Genomic DNA, 20,099 nt, shown 5'->3' with positions numbered 1-20,099 from the left:
CATGACAGAAACCGTTCCAGCCTTTCTCGTAACTTTAGGCCTGATTTAACTTCCAACGCCACCAACTTAATAAAAGTCAGTCTAGCTGTTGGACTGTATATAAGTGACGCCGCCGCTTTATTTGCAAAGGGACTTTCCAAGGGACCTCACCATCGTGGTAAAAAAATAAAGTAGTATTCCTACCCCACCACCCATTAAGTTATTAGCATGTGTACAAGAGCAATAGATGCCAAAATGAAAATAGCCCATCCCTAATTAATCTTGCCAGTTTGCCATAAACATAATATCCCTGTCAGTGACATAGAAAGATGAGAGTTTTATGGAGCACAATCTGTCTGTTTCATGCCATGGATTTAAAAAGGGAAGTGGAAAGAGAAGCCACCAAGAGGCAGATATATGCAAATCAGCTTCATCAACTTCATTTATCATTTTTATAGGTAGTTTGGAAGGGAAACTAATTAAAGTAATTATAAGATATTTCTTTTTGGTTTCGCACGTATTAAAAACCCTCTTGAATCAGCACCATTAATATGACAGGGGAAAAGCAAAGCAGATATTTTCTCTGGTCTTCCATGTGGTGCTTGTGAGTATTCTGCCTGCCCCCCTCCCAGCGCTGAGCACTTCAGGTATTCTAGATACACAGGGCATCTGTACGCTTTGCATTATGAAACATGGTCTTTTGAAAACAAATTACCGTGCCTTTGGAAATGTTTGTACATTCACCAGCTGCTATGGTGTCTTTCTGCACACCAGCCTAGTAGATACACAAAGCTGAGACAACACATGTGTTGTTTGGCTCCGTTGTCGCTACAGTCTCACCCAGTGCAAATCCAACAGGGTAAGTCAGGGATGGGGAACTTGTGACCTTCCTGATGTTGTTGGACTACGATTCCCATCATCTCCGGCCATTGGCCATGCTGGCTGGGGCTGATGGGAGTTGAAGTCCAGTGACATCTGGTGGCCCATCCCTTGTGTAAGTCCAGCCTGCTTGTTAGCTACAGTCTCATTATAGCCGCTTACTAAAAAAAAGGGGGGGAGGTAAAGGACCCCTAGATGGTTAAGTACATCCAAAGGTGACTATGAGGTTGTGGCGCTCATCTCACTTTCAGGCCGAGGGAGCTGATGTTTGTCCACAGACAGCTTTCTGGTTCATGTGGCCAGCAGGACTAAACTGCTTCTGGTGCCACGGGACACCATGATGGAAACCAGAGCACACAGAACAATGCCATTCACCTTCCTGCCACAGTGGTACCTATTTATCTACTTGCACTGGTGTGCTTTCGAACTGCTAGGTTGGCAGGAGCTAGGACAGCAATGCTGCCCATCACAGGGATTCAAACTACTGACCTTCCGATCGGCAAGCCTAAGAGGCTCAGTGGTTTATACCACAGCACCACCTGTGCTTACTAGAAAGGGTCTGTCAAGAGCATACAATAGCATTGATGTCGCTGATTCTGTGGATGGCTAAAAGGCTTCTAGAATGACACACACAAAGGGCTGCCTCCCTGATTCCACCATGGCGCCTCTCTGTGTATATTTCTAAGCTGGCACAGCCCCATATTGGATATGCTTGCAACATAACCAAAACCTATTGAATTTATCCCAGTGTATAAACAACATGTTGGGAGATGATGTGGTGATTTCAATTTGTATGCCAGGGCAGCAAGCAAGAAGAGAAGAGCTAAGAAATGCAGGAGGTTTCCCCAAATTTAGTTCTTGGAGCAAGCTGTAGTCCATGCTTGCTTTTACAGTCATTGCTTTGCATTAGCCGTGTGTGTCCTTAGGTCTCAGGTATTCATGCCAAGGATCAGTTGGTACCTGGGATACTATCTTCAAAGACGCTGGCTGCAAATACGGAGTTTAATCATCAATCCCTCTTTCCACAGAACTGTGGGAGTGGTATCTCTGGGAGGGAAATAGAGCTTTCCCAACAATCTTCGGTATAATAAACTGCAGCTCCCAGGATTCCTTGGGGGGAACCACAACTGTTAAAGTGTTATCATAGTGCTTTATTTGTATGGTGTGGGTGTGGCCTTTGTCTCCAGTCCTTCCTCCATGCACAGGCCCAACCCTACCATCAGACAAGAGGGGAGCAATTGCTACAGGTGGCAGGTGGCATGAGGTGGCTGTTGTTCTCTGATGGAAGATAGTGTGCGGTGTGCCTCGTGGCCTGTCATGCGCCTGCGTTAGCCTGCTCCTCTGTGGTGCAGTGGATGACACTGTCCTGTTGCTAGTGTCAAAGCAAAATTCAACTGCCCGTCCAATTGGCTTCTGGGTGTGGAACTGGGGGGAGGGGAGCACCATCTTGTTTTACTTCAGGCAGCAAAATACCTTGAGCCAGCCCTGTCCATGCAAAGGAGTTGATCATGTAAAAGCTTGCTTGGAATTTTATACTGTGCTCAGGGAAGCAGGAAGCAGAGGAACAGAACAGTAGCTTGACAGCTTTTATTGCTATGTTGCAAAAATGCATGTAATTAATAACGGAAACACTTTCATTGGGAGCAGACAAGCATTTCTATAACTTGGGTGCAGTAAAAGAACTTCTTCTCAGATCACCTGTTAGTACAGGAAGGCTTCTAATACGTTCGAGTCGGTTTCTGTTCTTTTATCACAGTATAGTCCTGCCGCATCAACATCTATGTGAACTGGTTTCACGAAGCATTCCCTGAAATTTGACATTCCAGTCATAAAATTGGCGAGTTGCAGTTTTTATTTAATATTTACTGGTTGCCAGAATGTGTTATGATCAAAATTCTTGAGGCCTGCTTGTTCTCAGGATCTCCTTTCAGACATGAAAGATACTCTGGGAGCTCAGACTCGCCATAATGAAATGCTAAAACTCGGCATTCTCTCTAAATCTGTTGTGACAATCCAGTTTCATGCATGGCAGTACATTAAATTATCAGGACTTCAGTCAAATGAACAATGCTGATTGCAGAAAGAGAGAGATCCTGTCATTATCAGGGAAAATTACATTGATTTTGTATTTACACGGTAAATGGTGCAAAGCATTTTACATTTAAGGCCATTATAATTTATGAGGAATGATTGATGGTGTGCCTTGGATGACACTGGTCCACACTTGAGTATAAACACTGCAAGAAATAATTGGATGGACTGTTATCCCCACCCCAAATGGATTAAAAGGTGTTCTCAGGGTCTTTTAAAAATGCAAATGGGTTTTGTGCTGAATTTTTATAGCAGGTAGTCTACCTCAGTGATAATGTTACAGATAGGTAGCCGTGTTGGTCTGCCATAGTCAAAACAAAAAAAAATTTTTTCTTTCCAGTAGCACCTTAAAGACCAACTAAGTTAGTTCTTGGTATGAGCTTTCGTGTGCATGCACACTTCGTCAGATACACTGAAACAGAAGTTGCCAGATCCTTCTATATAGTGAGAAGGTGGGGAGGGGTATTACTCAGAAGGGTGGTGGGAATGGGTGGTTATCTACCAACCACCCATTCCCACCACCCTTCTGAGTAATACCCCTCCCCACCTTCTCACTATATAGAAGGATCTGGCAACTTCTGTTTCAGTGTATCTGACGAAGTGTGCATGCACACGAAAGCTCATACCAAGAACTAACTTAGTTGGTCTTTAAGGTGCTACTGGAAAGAAAAAAAAATTTTTTGTTTTGTCAGTGATAATGTGTGTGCCACCCCCACCCCCCCAAAAAACTGAAGCAGATGGTAAATGGAATTATTAATTTGACAGGAAACTGTTGCAGGTTTGCAGTCTAAATCAATGAGAATATCTATACGTTCTGGTTGTTGCACAGTTGGTCTATCTGCTTATATATCTAACATGCAAACATGCATTGGACGAGAGACCATTTGAATGTGGCACTGGGTGAAATAATCCACATCCACTCTGGAAAGCCCAGAGTGACCGGGTTAATTTCCTGGACACCTGAAGAAGTTCAGAATGGGGTCCGCTCCTAAGTAGGATGTGCTCCTAAGCCTTGTTACGTAGCCCTTGCCCATGGGCAGCGATCCATGCTGCTGGCATTCCTGGGGAGCTATCCAGATTGGTTCTTAAAATGGAGTAGCAGCTCCTAATTAGTCCCCCTCATAAAGCTATTGTTTGTGTATAAGATTCCTTGCATGCCCTGCACCAAAACAATGCAATATTGAAGAGGGTTAATGCAATTTGCACTGGCCTCGTTTCCTGCAAAGATTGTATGACACAAAATAATGTACAGTGGTACCTCAGGTTACATACGCTTCAGATTACAGACTCCACTAACCCAGAAATAGTACCTCAGGTTAAGAACTTTGCTTCAGGATGAGAACAGAAATAGTGCTCTGGCAGTGCAGCAGCAGCAGCAGGAGGCCCCATTAGCTAAAGTGGTGCTTCAGGTTAAGAACAGTCTCAGGTTAAGAACGGACCTCCAGAATGAATTAAGTACTTAACCCGAGGTACCACTGTATAGTGTTAGGTAGTCTTCTGTTGGCATCTGCCTGTCTTGGGAGACAATGGAGGAGCGTACCAGAGGGGGTAAAGTCAAACCATTGGTGAGTTACAGTGCCTGCTGTGGCTGTAGAAACCACATGTGAAAGAGACATGTTTTATTGCAGCTGGGGCAGATGAAGCCGTCTGGATTCACTGCTGAGATACACAGTGGTATTTCTTCTCTCTGCACTTCTCCCAGCAGTCGTTCCTCCTCTGATCACTGCTGCGGGTACATGACCTGACTGTCGAGTGTCTCCAGGCACTCATGGCAGAGTTGATGTTGCCAGCCTTCGTGTCATGTTTACAGACATCTTTGTGGCTCAGACTTGGTCTGCCCATAGGCCTGGTGCCTGAGGACAGCTCCCCACAGAGCACATTATTTGAGGATCCTGACGTCTTCCATTCTCTGCATGTGACAGAGCCAGCATAGATGCCACCAAGACAGAAGTGTGAACATGCTGCCAAACAAACATGCCAACTATTACTGCTAAGTGTGGGGTAGAGCAGCACAACATTGTCACTGATTATTTATCAGGGTGGCCAGATACAGAAGAGAACAAGGCTCCTGAAACTCTCATTGCTGTGTGGAAGAGCTTGTCTTCGGAACACCCTGCAAGCTGCCTTAGGCCACGTCAGACCATTGGTCCATTTAGTTCAGTATCATCTGCAATGATTGGCTGTGGCTCTCCAGAGCTTCAGGCAGGAGTCTCTCCCACCCCTAGTTGTAGATTGTGGCGATCACACAGGGTCCCCAGACATTTGACGGTCTATTGATCCCTGTGCCACCACTGTGATTGCTTCCCCACTGCCACCAACCTGTTTCTCTTGGGTACACACAGAGTCCAGACAGTTGTTAACATTAAAGCAAATAAACAAGTTTATTTTATAAGCCTTAACAAGTTTATGGTTTCAGATATTTTTTCTTGTCAGTTTCTTAATCTTAGGTTCTTACCGGCCTATACCTTCGTATTTCCTCTAACTGATTACCCCAACTGTCTATCTGACTCCTCTCAACAGATTCTCTATCTCCCTCACATCAAACTATCCCAACCCACAGACGTATCCTCACTCTCCCTTCTCTAACACCCGACCGACTTCCACACAACTCCAACTCTAACTCTAACTCCTCCCCTTGGGTTCCCACTGGCCAATCACTTCACATGCATTTAAACCTTTCCTTATGACCCACCTAGGGGGGCAAACGCCACATAGATGTTGAGGAAGATTGAGCCTGGGAACTTAGGTATGCGAAAGAGATGCTCTCCCACTGTACGTGTCATGCAGATGGGGCCACGACGATCTTGCTTTGTTCCTGGGTACTTACTGTAAAAGCTTTCTCTTCTTCCACTTCATTCACTGCCCTAGAAGCTAATACGCTTCTGCTGTGAATTCATTTGTCAGGAAGTAAGATAAAACGAGGACTTGAAAGTTCATTTTCTCAGAAACATGGCTGGCACATTCCTCTTTAGCATTTGAGTTTGCCTTGTTTCCATAGCCTTCGTGATTCTGGAACTACACCGGTCAAGGGCTGGTTTTGTTTGTACTTCTTTTTTTGACTCATTGCTGCAGGGCTGTATCCCCCCCCCCCAATTTTATTTCTATCTGCAACATTCAAATTTTATCGGTGCCTTCCTGTGGTGTACACAATGCGGGCTCTTGACTGTGCAGTCTTGCAAATCTTATCTACCCTGGCCCTAGCTTTAGATGATGTTTAAACTCAAATTAAGATTTAAAATGTCAGAAGCAAGTGGAGCAGATGAAAATTACTGATTCTGCCCCCCACCGCCCCCATTTTTTTTTGGCAACTGAAAAACAAACAGGCTCCTGGCTGGTAATCAGTGTTGCTGACAGAGGAGGTCAGAGTTAGATCTACGTTTTCAATTGACTATTACAGTAAGTACAAATAGAAAAGAGAAAATAAGGCATCAAAGTCAGCTACATGCCACCTACTGTTAACTCCCCAGCCCCCAGCGTCCTTTTCAGCCTGCAGAAAAAACCATTATTGATCACAGATTGGTTAGGATTTGGGCTCTTCTCTCCCTGCGTAAATCAATTACCGAAGCAGTTGTTTAAAGCTGAGCTTTCTCAAAAAGCTGTGGAAAATTTAATGGAAACCTCTGAGCCCTGCACTCTGCGTTTCACTTGCGCCGCAGTCCTCCCTGCATTAATTTGCACGTACCTCTCGAGCTGGGAAAAGAAAATAATGACAGCAAGGCATTGTTCTTTCAAGAAATCTCCTCCTGGCAGCATAGCCATCTGACAAAGCACAAAAAAAGCCCAAAAACGATTTGGGGGCAAGCTGAGTGCTGGATTTCATGCAGCCTGGTTTTGTGCTTTTTTTAAAAAGGGCTTGCTGCTTTATACACTGCTGAAGATCTATTGCCTGCCACAAAGAATGGGGGTGGGGGAGGGACGGGGGGGCAGAATATCCCACTCCAAGTTTTGCAACATCGATTCACTGCAGGAAATGGTTGTTTTCAATTACTGCGCTACTTTTAGCTCTGGCAACGGCAGCCGCCCCTTTGATCACATGTATGGTTTGATGCACAGTTGCCGCCTGCATTGTGCAGAGGATTCAAATTAGAAAAGGGACTTGGGAGCCAAATGCCATCTTTAGTCCTTGGCAGCATAAATAGATGCTGGGGAGAAGGTGTTTGGCAAAGAGGCATCTTCTATGCACCATGCAGATATATATATGTGAGAGTCAGTGTGTTGTGGTCAGGGTGATGGGTCTGGGAGACCAGGGTTCGAATACCTACTCAGCCACGAAGTTTACTAGGTGATCTTGGGCCTCTCAACCTAGCCTGCATTAGAGGGTTGCTGTGGGGGTTAAATGAGGTGGGCAGAACCACACCTATGGCCTTGAGCTCCTTGGAGGAAAGGTGAAATATAAATTGAACCCATTTATAAAATTAAATTTAATTATGCTGCTTTGAGTAGGGAATAAATTCTTGTTCATACACATAAAGGTAGCATCACACACATGTGCATGTATGCATGCACACCCACCCACACCCAGAGAGTTTAGGATTTTGAGCTAGGTTTTGCATATCCTGACCAAAACTCACTTTTCTGGGTGGATTTCCCCCCTCCCAAGAACAGGATCAGGTTGGGGGAAAAGGTGATTCCTAATGTACCCCCCCAAAAAAACACCACCCTTATTGTTCCTGGTCAAAGACAACCATTATCTATTCATAAGCAGGACACAGCACTCAGTGGATACATCAGTAGATAAAGAAGAATTCTAAACAAATACGACTTCAATAGCACCCCTGCATACTTTGGCTCTCCCGTTTTTCCAGGTCCTATTGCTGTAACAAACCAGAACCAAAATAGTTTCAAAATGTAAACAAGTGTCTCCTGGCTTTTAAGGTCCCAGTAAATAAATTTGGCCCCCAACCAGTTAATAAAACTCAAAATGTAGGGGTGGAATAAGACCTACTCAGAACAGACCCATTCAAATGGGTCATAACTTAGTCGTGTCCTTTAATTTTAATGGGTCTACTCTGAGTAGGACTAGTGTTGTATAACACTAAAAAAAAAAAAAAAGGGTAAGGGAACCAGAGCACACAGAAACGGCGTTTACATTCCCGCTGGAGCAGTACCTATTTATCTACTTGCACTTTTTTTGGCGTGCTTTCGAACTTCTAGGTTGGCAGGAGCTGAGACTGAGCAATGGGAGCTCACCCCGTTGCGGGGATTTGAACCGCCGACCTTCTGATCGGCAAGCCCAAGAGGCTCAGTGGTTTAGACCACAGCATCACCCGTGTCCTGAATACCACTATAGGTATTTAATCCAGCAATTAAATTGGAAGGAACCATGTGTTCCCATCACCTGCAACCTTTTTTTTTTTACTGGCCCAGAGAGCTGCTTCCAGTCAGAGTAGACAATGCCGGGTTAGATGAAGAAATGGCCTGACCTTCACCTAAAGCAGAGTCCTATTTTCCTGCAATGCAATGCAATAAATAACTGGAAGGTGCTGAGAGAGCCAACATCTATTTGTTCCTTTTGGGCTTGCAATAGAATCAAGCTGCACCAACCATTTGGACACTCTGCCTTTTGTTTGTGTGGGGGGTGGGGGTGGGGACAACGTTGCAAAACAATCCTACCAAGTGCTGCTACTATTGGGCCAAAGGAGCACAGCTTGATTTTTCTCCCAGCTTTTATTGAATAGCCCAGAAGTCTCTAACGCAGGAAAAGTTCTATTCAGAACAATTGAAGTTGCATGCAATTGCTCAGGTTTGCTCCACAGATGCTGCAGTGCAGAGAAATTCAGAGCCCTCATTAGAATGCTGTCGGGTCCTTTTCCCCATTGCCCGCTGTATCCTAATGAAAGCTGAGGCTCTCCCTTGCAGCAATGCTAGTGCTTCTTCCTTGAGCTGAGCCAAAGTTTCTCAAGACATTTTCCCGAGAAAGTTCCTTGAGATTCTTTCCCCCTAGAAGGAAAAGAAGGGACGTAGGTGGCGCTGTGGGTTAAACCACAGAGGGTAGGACTTGCCGATCAGAACGTCGGCAGTTCAAATCCCCGCGACGGGGTGAGCTCCCGTTGCTCGGTCCCTGTTCCTGCCCACCTAGCAGTTCAAAAGCACGTCAAAGTGCAAGTAGATAAATAGGTACCACTCTGGCGGGAAGGTAAACGGCGTTTCCGTGCGCTGCTCTGGTTCACCAGAAGCAGCTTAGTCATGCTGGCCACATGTCCCGGAAGCTGTCTGCGGACAAACGCCGGCTCCCTCAGCCAATAAAATGAGATGAGCACCGCAACCCCAGAGTCGGTCACGACTGGACCTAATGGTCAGGGGTCCCTTTACCTTTACCTTAGAAGGAAAAGAAGAACCTCAGAATGTTCCTACTGTTTTCTGGGGTGGTGGCATGGACTGGCTGGATGCAGAGGAGTGGTGAGAGGCCCCAGCTGGGGAAACCCCCCCCCAGGGAATCCTGGGGTAGGGGGAGAAGGCTCAGAGCTAGGGGATTGGTGGGGGATGACGATGCATGGTCAGAGGTAGAAGACTAGGGGGAGGAGGTGTTGGAAGATGAAGAGGCAGCAGGGTTTAGTGAGCAGGAAGAGGCTGTGACAGAGAGCAGTCTAGACTCAGAGGCAGGAGAGTAGGGGGCAGGCAGGAGACAGAGATGAGGCAGGCTGCTGAAGAATCCAGAGAGTCTCTATGGAAAATGAGTGAGGTCCCAACAAAAGAAGAATGGCAACTTAAGCTGATGGGATATGTGCAACTTGCGGACTTAACATATAGAATAAGAAAACAAGAAGAACATACAGTCATACCTTGGGTTAAAGATGCTTCAGGTTGTGTTTTTTTCGGGTTACAGACCCACTGAAACCCGGAAGTACTGGAACGGGTTACTTCCGGGTTTTGGGGGTCGCGCATGTGAAAAAGTGCTAAATTGCGCTTTGCTCATGCGCAGAAGCGCCAAATCGCAACCCACGCGCCACACAGATCACGTTCGCAACCCGAATGTCCACTGTACGTTTAGAGAAGTTTGGGAAATGTTTATTGAATATATGGTGGGGGCGGATTTTGTACTCTTGAAAACGTTGGCAGCATTAAGATAAATTCAGCAGTGTAAATAAGTTTTGATGGATGCAATAATGGAATACTGAATGGGTTTAGTTTATGTAAATGCAGGGATTTGTGATATGCAAAATGATGCATGGAAAGAGAAGAAGGGAAGTCACTGATATTTTACGGATGTTTAAATGAGTATTCTAAATTGTAAAACAGAAAATTTAATAAAAATTATATGTAGAAAAAGAACCCAGAGAGTCTCCCCCTGCTGCTGCGACCAGCTCCCATCCCCCCCTGAGCTCCCAGAACACACAGAGGGGAGATTAGTTGCATGCAGATACAGTCTTTGGCTGTTTGGGGAAAACTCTGGAGAGGAGGAGACAGGCAGCTGTGGGGAGGCAGGGACCTTGAGTCCTCGCAACTGGCTCATTGGGGCAAGACCTGCTGGGAAGAGTTTCTGTGATCACCTGAGCTGTTTGGGTTTCTATGAATGTAGAGTTAACTTCACTGGCATTGGTGTTTTTATTGCTAACCATCTCCTGACTCCAGCTCCTGACTTGCCTGCATGCAACTCCACGCAACTGGCCCACATGCAGTTCCTTGCTGCTTGTAATGCAGGTGTTGCAACTCTAAAGCAGAACCTGCATTCCAGTTTTATGATTTCCAAAGGAAATTGGTGCTGTACAAAATCGGCACATTCTTGTTGGTTTTGCTTTGAGCAGCAGTGATCAGAAATGCTTTCTTTCCTCTCGTTTTACATTCCTTGCTTCCCTGAACATTAGGAATTCCCATGAGCAGCATTCCCAGGGTTAGTTTCCTTTGGAAGGGGAAAGTTGTGCAATATACCAGCAGAGCATAATGGAAGGAAACAGGCACTCCTTACCTGCAGCTACTAGAGCACACACATGCCCCAAGGCTTTGCCTCCAGTCTCAGCTAACTCCAGCTAGAAGTTCAAAGGGTTCTCATTTGTTCAACCTTTATTAATCCCAAACTCTTCTTTCTCAACTACGTGTCCAGCAAAGCACATATTTTTGAGACCTACACCAGTGCATGTATATTGCCCAACAGTGTTTTTTTTCTAGAAAAAGAGGTACAGGAACTCCTGGCTTTTGGGGGGGGGGACGGGGAGGCAAACAAGCAACACTTTTTGGGGGGGAAACGCTTCTCCACCTGATTGCTCCACCACCAGCATCGCTGCGAAAGCAAGTTCCGGCTGAAAAAAAGTCCTGTTGCCCATTCAGAAGTCTATGCACAGATATTCAAGTTAAGAAACGTTGCTCATCTTTTGTCAACATCCACAATCACTCATTTAACTCACAGTGTTAAGCTAGCAACTCTTGTTCGTTCAAGGACATTAATATCTGATTTTTTACAATATTTTATGACCTGTCTTTCTAGCTCACTTACGAAGCACACAAGGCAACTAACATCACTTTTAAAAGGAAAAAAGAAAAGTCTACTTTTCTACACTTTCCCCTAACTTCTGAACACTTGTTCTATTTTTGCAAATTGAAATGTTTGTAGAAATCCAGGTAGAGGCAAGTGCTTCAAGAAGAGCTGAGAATGTGAGGAGGAGAGAATGTGACAAGCAGACTCCAATGATGTCACCGAAGAATTCAGCTTCTCTGTGATGACCTGCATGTCATCTCGTACACTTCTCTATAATCAAATAATAAGAACACACGAACCATTCATTTACAGCAGTCATTTCAAGGGTGCTTTGGCCTTACCTAAATCACAGAGTCCTTGCACATCTCGGCAACAAAAACCTGTAATGATGCATTTGATATCAAGTCTAAGTGGAATGAAATTTCCCCTTAGTGTTTCTGGAGAGCTGTGTTCTTTCCGTCTTCCTCTCTTTCCTACTCACCCTGATGCCCACTCTCCAGAGATGGCTTAAATGAAAGGACGCCTTATTTTGCTTCACTTCCTTCCAAAGCCTGGAGCATTCTGCCAAGACCGAAAAGAAAGTCATCTGTGCTTAACCTTCCTTTTTCTTTTTAGTTCTCCATTCAGACAAAGATAAAAGAGAGAGCTTGAAATGAATCAAAGGTATGAGGCAGCAGGGCCTGGTGGACTGAGCTCATATCAGTTCAATTACATGAATAGGCCTGGAGGGCTACCTTGAGCATCTGCTGAGATGATGCCAGGTAGCATCAGATCTGCTCCAGGCATCCTTATTCTTCAGAGGAGCCCTCCTAGATCGGGCCAATGGTCCATCATAGTCCAGCATCCTGTTCTCACAGTGGCCAACCAGATGCCAAAGGGAAGCCCCAAGGCAGTAGCTCATTCACAGTGACTGGCATTCAGAGGCATATAGCCTCTGACAGTGGAGGTGGAACATAGCCAGCTCGATACCCTTCTCCTCTATAAATCTGTCCAATCCTCTTTTAAAGTCGTCCAAGTTGGTGGCATCACTGCCACTTGTGGGAGCAAGTTTCCAGGCTATGTGAAAAAGTTGTTTCTTGTTTGTGTGGTGTAGTGGTTAAGAGCAGTAGACTCGTAATCTGGTGAACCGGGTTCGCTTCCCTGCTCCTCCACATGCAGCTGCTGGGTGACCTTGGGCTAGTCACAGTTCTCTGAAATCTCTCGGCCTCACTCACCTCACAGAGTGTTTGTTGTGGGGGAGGAAGGGAAAGGAGAATGTTAGCCGCTTTGAGACTCCTTAGGGTCGTGAGAAAGCGGGATATCAAATCCAAACTCTTCTTCGTCTGCCCTGAATCTTCCAGCGTTCAGCTTCATTGTACATCTAGTGTTCTAGTGTCATGAGTGTTGGCTGTTTGCAGTATGGTAGCGCTGCAGAGAGCTTGCTGGGGAGACCATGCATTAAAAAAAAGGACTCAAAAATAACTTAAACAAGGTTTTAATAAGAAAAGCAAAAACTCCTTTTACACTAAATACATTAACAACCAAACCAGACCCAACCACCAACCCATCCCCCAGGGTAATGGGAGAGCTAGGTGCTGCTCCTTATATACTACACCCAAATGCTGACACACCTTAATCAAATACAACTCAGCAGCACCTGCTATGCTTCACAGCTGCAAAGCTGGGTCTCGTTATCTTGCTCTGGCCCCTTAAAGACATACACATCGGGTGGAACAATGATGAACCTTTACATTTAAAGAAACCATTCAACAATGAGGTGTGTGTGGAGGGGTGGAACTTACCTCTTTCCACCTTCTCCACATCTTGCATAGTTCTAAACGCTTCTCTTAAGCCTCTTACTTGCCTTTTCTCTAAACCGAAAAGCCTCCAATGTTGTCAAAAGCAAATTAAACCCGGACTAGCCTTCTACACGAGGCCATAGCCTGGGGATAAGGAGCGATTAGGACAACAAAAGATCAAGGGAAAATATTATTTGCAAATGAGTGTGTTCCCTCCCTTCTTTCCTCAAATGAGTATTAGTTTTAAAGTGTTTTAGGGTTGCAGGAGCTTTGCATCTCTGACTCATTCACTGGATTCTAGTGCTCTGCATCTGCCTAATCTCTTGTTTCTTCTATTCACAGGCTGGCCATGGGTGACACTCTCTGTTTGGGGATTCCTCTATTGCTACTCTCATGTTGGGATTGAATGGCAACAGACTTACAGCAGGCATTAGCAGTTATTGGAAGGGATGCCCTCTAGACCTCTCAAGAAGGGACCTTTGACCTATGAACCCCATCTTGTGTCTCTCGATGTACAATGCCATGCCAGTATACCAGTGTATCCTGACATGCTGCCCATCAAGAGGTGTAGGAATTTCTCATCTGTATGCATTTGCCAAAGCCTTTGAAACTCTGGAAGTCATTGTAAGATACATTGGGGGGGGCATTAAATCAATGCAAATGTTTTAAAAATGTATTTGTCTCTCAAGATGTTATTTATAGATCATAACTATTTGAAGATATGTTTTTAATGTGGGTTTTTTAAAAATATATATATATGTAGGTATGGGGATGTGGGTGTCGCTGTGATCTAAACGACCAAGCCTCTCGAGCTTGCTAATCATAAGGTCGGCAGTTCAAATCCACACAATGGTGGTGAGCTCCCATTGCTCTGTCCCAGCTCCTGCCAACCTAGCAGTTCAAAAGCACACCAGTGCAAGTTGATAAATAGGTACCGCTGCAGCAGGACGGTAAACTTCGTTTCCGTGCACTCTGACCTCCGTCACGGTGTTTCATTGCACCAGAACCAGTTCAGTCATGCTGGCCACATGACCCAGAAAACTGTTTGCGGACAAATGCTGGCTCCCTCGGCCTGAAAGCAGAGATGAGCGTTGCACCCCATATTTGACTAGCATTTTACGAATTCAACTGGACTTAACCATCCCGGGGTCCTTTACCTTTATCTAATGTGGATATGTATGACTATATAATCTGGTAAGTTCACGAGACCCAGCCAAAGTTAAGGATGTGAACCGCCCTGAGACCCCCAGGTATAGGGCGGTATATAAATTCAATAAATAAATAAAAATTTGAGATTGGAATCCTTTGGTCCTAGCAGGGGGTAGGAAAAAGCACTTTATCCACCTTCATTCTCCTCCCACCATTTTTTGGGATTGCCAGGAAGGTAATATTGGCAAAAATAAAAATACAAAACACCTCCAAACAGTATTCTAGTACCATTTTTACATCCCTCACCCTCAGAATTCCAGGAGTCGATTACCTGGAAGCAGGATCCTTCGATTTTAGAAATTTTGAAGAGAAGACGATTTTTGGATACTATTATCTTTTGTTACTCATTATTCCGCATGTTTTTAGGAGGAAAAAATGTTTACAGATTCTATTTTGATAACATATTGTACTGATTTGGTCTTTTTCCCCTGGTTGTTGCATGTTGGAAGGTGTGAACTACCGAGTGTCTTGGCTCACTGTAAGACATTTCTCATGACATGTTAAGCCAACCCCTGGCTTAGTGTGATCTCCTGGAGAGCTGCTGACAGCCATTTCTCCTTCTCTGATCCTTTTCACTGCTGCACCAGGCTGCGCTAAACCATAGTTTGGCTTAGCATGTCATCCAAACAAGGCTTTCAACTAAATCCAGAATCGTTAATTTGGAATCACATTCACAGAAGAAGGTTGAAAATTTGAGTACAAAAGTGAAATGAAAGAGAAGAGTTTTGAGAAAGGATTAGGGATGAATAAAAGGTTGGTACAGTAAACAGTCTCAAATTGTTTTTTAATTGATTGACACTGTTGTATCAAAATGGATGCAACATAAATGTTTAAAACCTACCACAAGACTTAGTTTGAAAGCAAGCCCATACCTTTAAGTATTTACACCATCAGTCCATCTGCTCTTAGGCCATGGAATAAAAATGACAGAATCTTGGCCCAAAATGGCATGCTAATTGGGCTCTATTCTGGCCTACTGCTTACTTCACTGACAGCTACTCCTTTGAGGCCAAGGTTGTGGTTCTAGAGGAGATAATTTGTTCTTTTGGCATGTGAACCTCTGGCCTGCGTCACCTCTCTTGTCTCCATGTGACATCTCCATCTGGCTGTTGTGTACCCAGGAATTAGAGTGGCAATATCATTTCACAAAAAAAGCATTTATGAAATTCCTAGAGGGGCACATCTGAATTCCAATCCAGTAAATATGTGTGTCAGCAAACTGGTCTTGGGAATAGGGTGGTCACTTCCGCATTGCCACCCCCCCCCCAAAAAAAAGGAACACAGTTTTGCATATAATTTGCCTGACTCATCTGCAAAAATGCAAATTTAGAAATAATAAGAAGAGAGAGTTTGGATTTGATATCCCACATTAACACAACCCTAAGGAGTCTCAAAGCGGCTCACAATCTCCTTTCCCTTCCTCCCCCACAACAAACACTCTGTGAGGTGAGTTGGGCTGAGAGACTTCAGAGAAGTGTGACTAGCCCAAGGTCACCCAGCAGCTGCATGTGGAGGAGCGGAGACGCGAACCTGGTTCACCAGATTAAGAGTCTACCGCTCTTAACCTCTACACCACACTGGCTCTAATCAAAACAGAAATACATCTCACCATAGAAGGGAAGACCGTGACCTCCCTGTTTGCTCAGTGTGCAGTTGAGGTGTTGCTCACAGTTGATGGGCAGCTTTGAGGCCCTCATGCCCTTCCTAGAATTCTTTATCTTTAAATGGCAGTGTCAGGGACTGGACTGAAGAGGAATGCTGGGGACCGCCCCTCCTCCTGAACCTTCCCGAGAACAGGAGGCCAGTATAGATTTAGAATAGTGGTTTATAGAAGGTCATAGTTCAGGGGCTGCAGAGGGGAGAAGCTGGAAAACCTTGGAAGAGGAGCAGCAGGAAGAAGAAGCACCAGGGGAGAGACAGCTGACAGACTCAGTGTCTTTGGAAAGCATTCCTGACCCCGCTCCCAGGACCAGGCAAGCATTGAGGGTAGTCAGACAGAAAGCTCAGAGGCAGAAAGCTCAGATTAGCTGATGCAGCCATGACGTAGAATAGGAGAGACAGAGGGGGTGGGACCTTACTCAGAGCAATGCCATTATCATAGGAAGACTGCATTCCTTCATTGCTCTCTGTGAATTACAGTGGTACCTCAGGTTACAGATGCTTCAGGTTATGCATTTTTGGGTTGCGCACCGTGCCAAACCTGGAAGTACCGGAACGGGTTACTTCGGGTTTCGGTGCTCGTGCATGCGCCGAATCGCAACCCGCACGTGCACAGACACGGCACTGCGGGTTGCAAATGCTGTGGGTTGCGAACGTGCCTCCCGCATGGATCACATTCGCCACCCGAGGTTCCACTGTATTGAATAAATTGCTTGGGAAGAACGTTTATTGTTTGTCTGCTTCTTGGCTGCCACCGTGGGAGGGATTGGATTCCCTGAAGTCTGACAGGCAGTTGGAGCAGAAAGTCCCTTGAATAGAGGAGAGGCCTGTCGCCTCATAGCCCTTCAGATAGAGCAGGGTGGTCCAACATGCCCTCAAGGCCTTTCTTGGCAGCCATCAGCAGCATTTGACAACTCTACCCACAGCCCTAGCACTGCCTTCCCAAAGCTGCATAAGGAGGCGGTCTTTGGGAAGGTGGCGTGAGGGCTCTGATAGGGTCCTCAGGTCCTCCACCCTCCTTCCCAAAGCTTTGTTAGCACTTTCCCATCTTTGGGAAGGATGTGGGAGGGCTCTAAGCAGTGGCGTAGCGTGGGGGGTGCAGGGGGGGCCGGGCGCAACATCTGGGGGGGGCGCTCGCACTCGCAGCTCTCTGCCCCTACCTGGCTCACTCACTCTCTCTCACTGCAGTGCTGGCTGTGCGAATCCGATCCGAGCCGCCGAGTCGCTGCCCACTGTGGAGGGGGTGGGTGCCAGGCGTGCGGTGCGGAGAGAGAGCGAGGGACTATCTGGGGGAGGGACAGTGCAGCGGCCGCCCAGCGCAGCACTGAGCACGGGAGAGAACCACACCAGACCAGACCAGGCAGCAGCAAGAAGAAGCTGGCAGCGGCGGCAGGTTAGGGGTTAGGGGGCGCAAATTACTTGCCTTGCCCCGGGTTAGGGGGCGCAAATTACTTGCCTTGCCCCGGGTGCTGACAACCCACGCTACGCCGCTGGCTCTAAGAACCTGCCAGAGCCTTGCACCTCCTTCACAAAGCCCAGTGCCTCTCTTAGCCGGCTTGGGGAGGCAGCACAAGGGTGTCAGTATATGGAAACATCACCGCTGCAGACAGCCAGTTTGTTGACATCACATGATGCGCCTATCTGTGGGAAAGAAGAATTTCCCAGGACGTTCACAGGCTGGATAAGTCTTTGTGAAGCGTGTAACTTGAAACCTTCTGTGTGCGCATGTTCAGGAAGTTTGTCAGACCTGCTAGAAGAACTGAACTGAAAGGACGTGTTTTTCTCTAGTGCTGTAATGTCAGAAATAAACATCATGTAAATAGATTTCTGACTTATTTTCTTTCCCCTGCGGAAGCAGGAGGGAGGGGTTGTGCATTTTACCCACGCTTGGGAAAATGTCGCCTATCAAAATCTCCCTGGTCTGTCTGGATATCGGCCAGAGGAGGTTACCGGTAAGCAAGCTCCGAGGACAGTGAGAGGGGCCAGCCTCTATGGAGGGGGCTTGCAAACCAACAAAGGGCAGGGCACATCAAATTTTGGCAGCATGAGGGCTGGCAGGGACATCAAAATTATATATGTGAGATATGTGAGATGCAACAAGCTAGCATAAGGCGATTGCCATTTTGCAACAGTTCTATTGGTACAATCAGACTAATTGGTGCTCTCTCTCATTCTGCCTTGATTACAAATTGTGCACTAAGCTTTGCTCCCATATCGGTTTCACATCAGAGAATGAAAAGCTTCTTAGTTTGACTAATCTGCTCAAAGCAGGTCAAAGCAGGGCGGGAGCTTAACTTCTTTAAAAAAGAAAAATCCATGAAATAGTCAATTATAACAATAGCATCATGACGTCCTTTTTGCTTTAGTATACATCGATTTACATATGCCCTGAACTTGCTGTTTCTGATTTGTCCTGTAGGTCACTTGATTACGCAATTTCCCCCCAGAACTTTGGAGCAGTGCTTTTTACAAAACCGACAAGTTTGCCATTAAAGCCCACCTATTTAAAGGAGTCCGTATGGCAGTAGATAAGAGTGCTGAGCAAGGACTAGGAAACCTAGATCAAAGGAAGAGAACCCTTCTCAGACCAAGGGCCGCATTCCCTTGTTCTCAACCTTCTGAGGGCCACATGCCAATGGGTGGGGCCACGGCAAAAGTGGGGAGGAGCAACAGTGGGAGGATAACCCCCCCCCCAAAAGGGGTGAATGTCCATTAGCCGATTTCCTCAGTGAAAAGTTATGTGTCGATACATCGCAAAAGGAGGCCTACTCCCTGTGTTAACTCAGCAAAGCAAGAAATCCAGCACATATTAATATGTGAGAGGATTTGCATTACAGAAAATATTTGTGCTGGGTAAAGAATTAGAAGGCACCCTATGGAAAACAGGACCTATGTTTCTGTAAAATAACACATCCTACACTGAAGAAGTGTGCATGTACACGAAAGCTCATACCAATAACAAACTTAGTTGGTCTCTAAGGTGCTACTGAAAGGAATTTTTTATTTTGTTTCGACTATGGCAGACCAACACGGCTACCTACCTGTAAACAGCCTACACTCTTAGGGTAATGAGGCTGCCATCTTTTCTTCTTGCTGGTTTTTTTTTTTTTTAAAACAAACACTGAAATAAAAATACTGCCGGTTAGGTGCATTTGCCTCCCATAACCCTTTGCCTGCGGACTGTGTTACATCAGGCTGCCTAACAAGATGTGTCCCCACCTGAACGCAGGGATGAATCACCTACAACTGGAGCTTATTATGGACGGATCATCAAAACTGGTGTGCTCCCTGCCTTGGGGCAGGCCGTGACAGCTCCCAGCAAGCAAGCTTCTCGGAGATGTCACTTCGAGACCCAGGAGAAGAGGAGCGAGACGAGGAATGCGCTCTGATCATAGTACGAGAGACACCCGTTGGGGCCAAGCTGTAGAATGACGTTGTTTTCATATCACTTGTACTTTCACCTGCCCTGTGGAAAGAGGAGAACCTCAAATGCCATCTAGCCCAACCCCCAGCCAATGCAGGAAATCCATTCAACCTTTGCTAACAAGAACCTGTAAGGATGTAGATCTCTTTCTGGACAGGGACATTAAGAGCAAGTCCTTGATTGATCATCTTCTCATGGCAGCTTGGTTAACAAAAGTTGAATCCTGGAGGTGCTTCGAATTAGCAACTGTTGACTAGTGGTATTGATAAAATAATTATAACAATAATTTATTATTTATACCCCGCCCATCTGGCTGGGTTTCCAGCCACTATTGGTAAGTGTGGTTTTTGGCTAAATGAAAAATTGACAAGTAAATTAAAAACAATACCATGTTGTCACAAAAATGATTCATTTATTAACACAAGGTATTATTTTACTGCTTTTGTAAATTTAAAAGACAATAGTCCAGAGCCCATCATCACATTAGGTGAGAAATTGAGAGAACTCAGAGGGCTTCACATGATTCGATTTATCAGTTTGCTAAAGTGTTGCTTTATATTTTTATCTTTCTCATGCGGTTGGTCTTTGCTTTCTGAATTCCACATCCCCAAGAAGAACATCTGCTTCTTTGTAATTGAAAGTCTCCTGTTTTGAGCCAATGCATCTG

At 45.6% G+C, this 20,099-nt stretch overlaps 1 protein-coding gene across 3 annotated transcripts in view; it reads left to right on the top strand.

Moving 5' to 3' along the window:
* The window catches only part of HHAT (hedgehog acyltransferase), a 179,623-nt gene extending 165,735 nt beyond the window's left edge, over positions 1-13,888 (top strand). For all 3 annotated transcript variants that reach the window (XM_083605328.1, XM_083605332.1, XM_083605329.1), the window contains one exon: positions 13,483-13,888. In XM_083605328.1, the coding sequence (XP_083461454.1) occupies positions 13,483-13,574 (92 nt within the window). In that variant the 3' untranslated portion in view covers positions 13,575-13,888. The remainder of the gene's footprint in view (positions 1-13,482) is intronic.
* Positions 13,889-20,099: the final 6,211 nt, after the last annotated feature.

This window comes from Podarcis filfolensis, assembly GCF_964270895.1.
Source record: "Podarcis filfolensis genome assembly, chromosome: 3".
Classification (NCBI taxonomy): Eukaryota; Metazoa; Chordata; class Lepidosauria; order Squamata; family Lacertidae; genus Podarcis; species Podarcis filfolensis.
The sequence above is the reverse complement of the archived record's forward strand: the minus strand, read 5'-3'. Positions and strand labels throughout refer to the sequence as shown.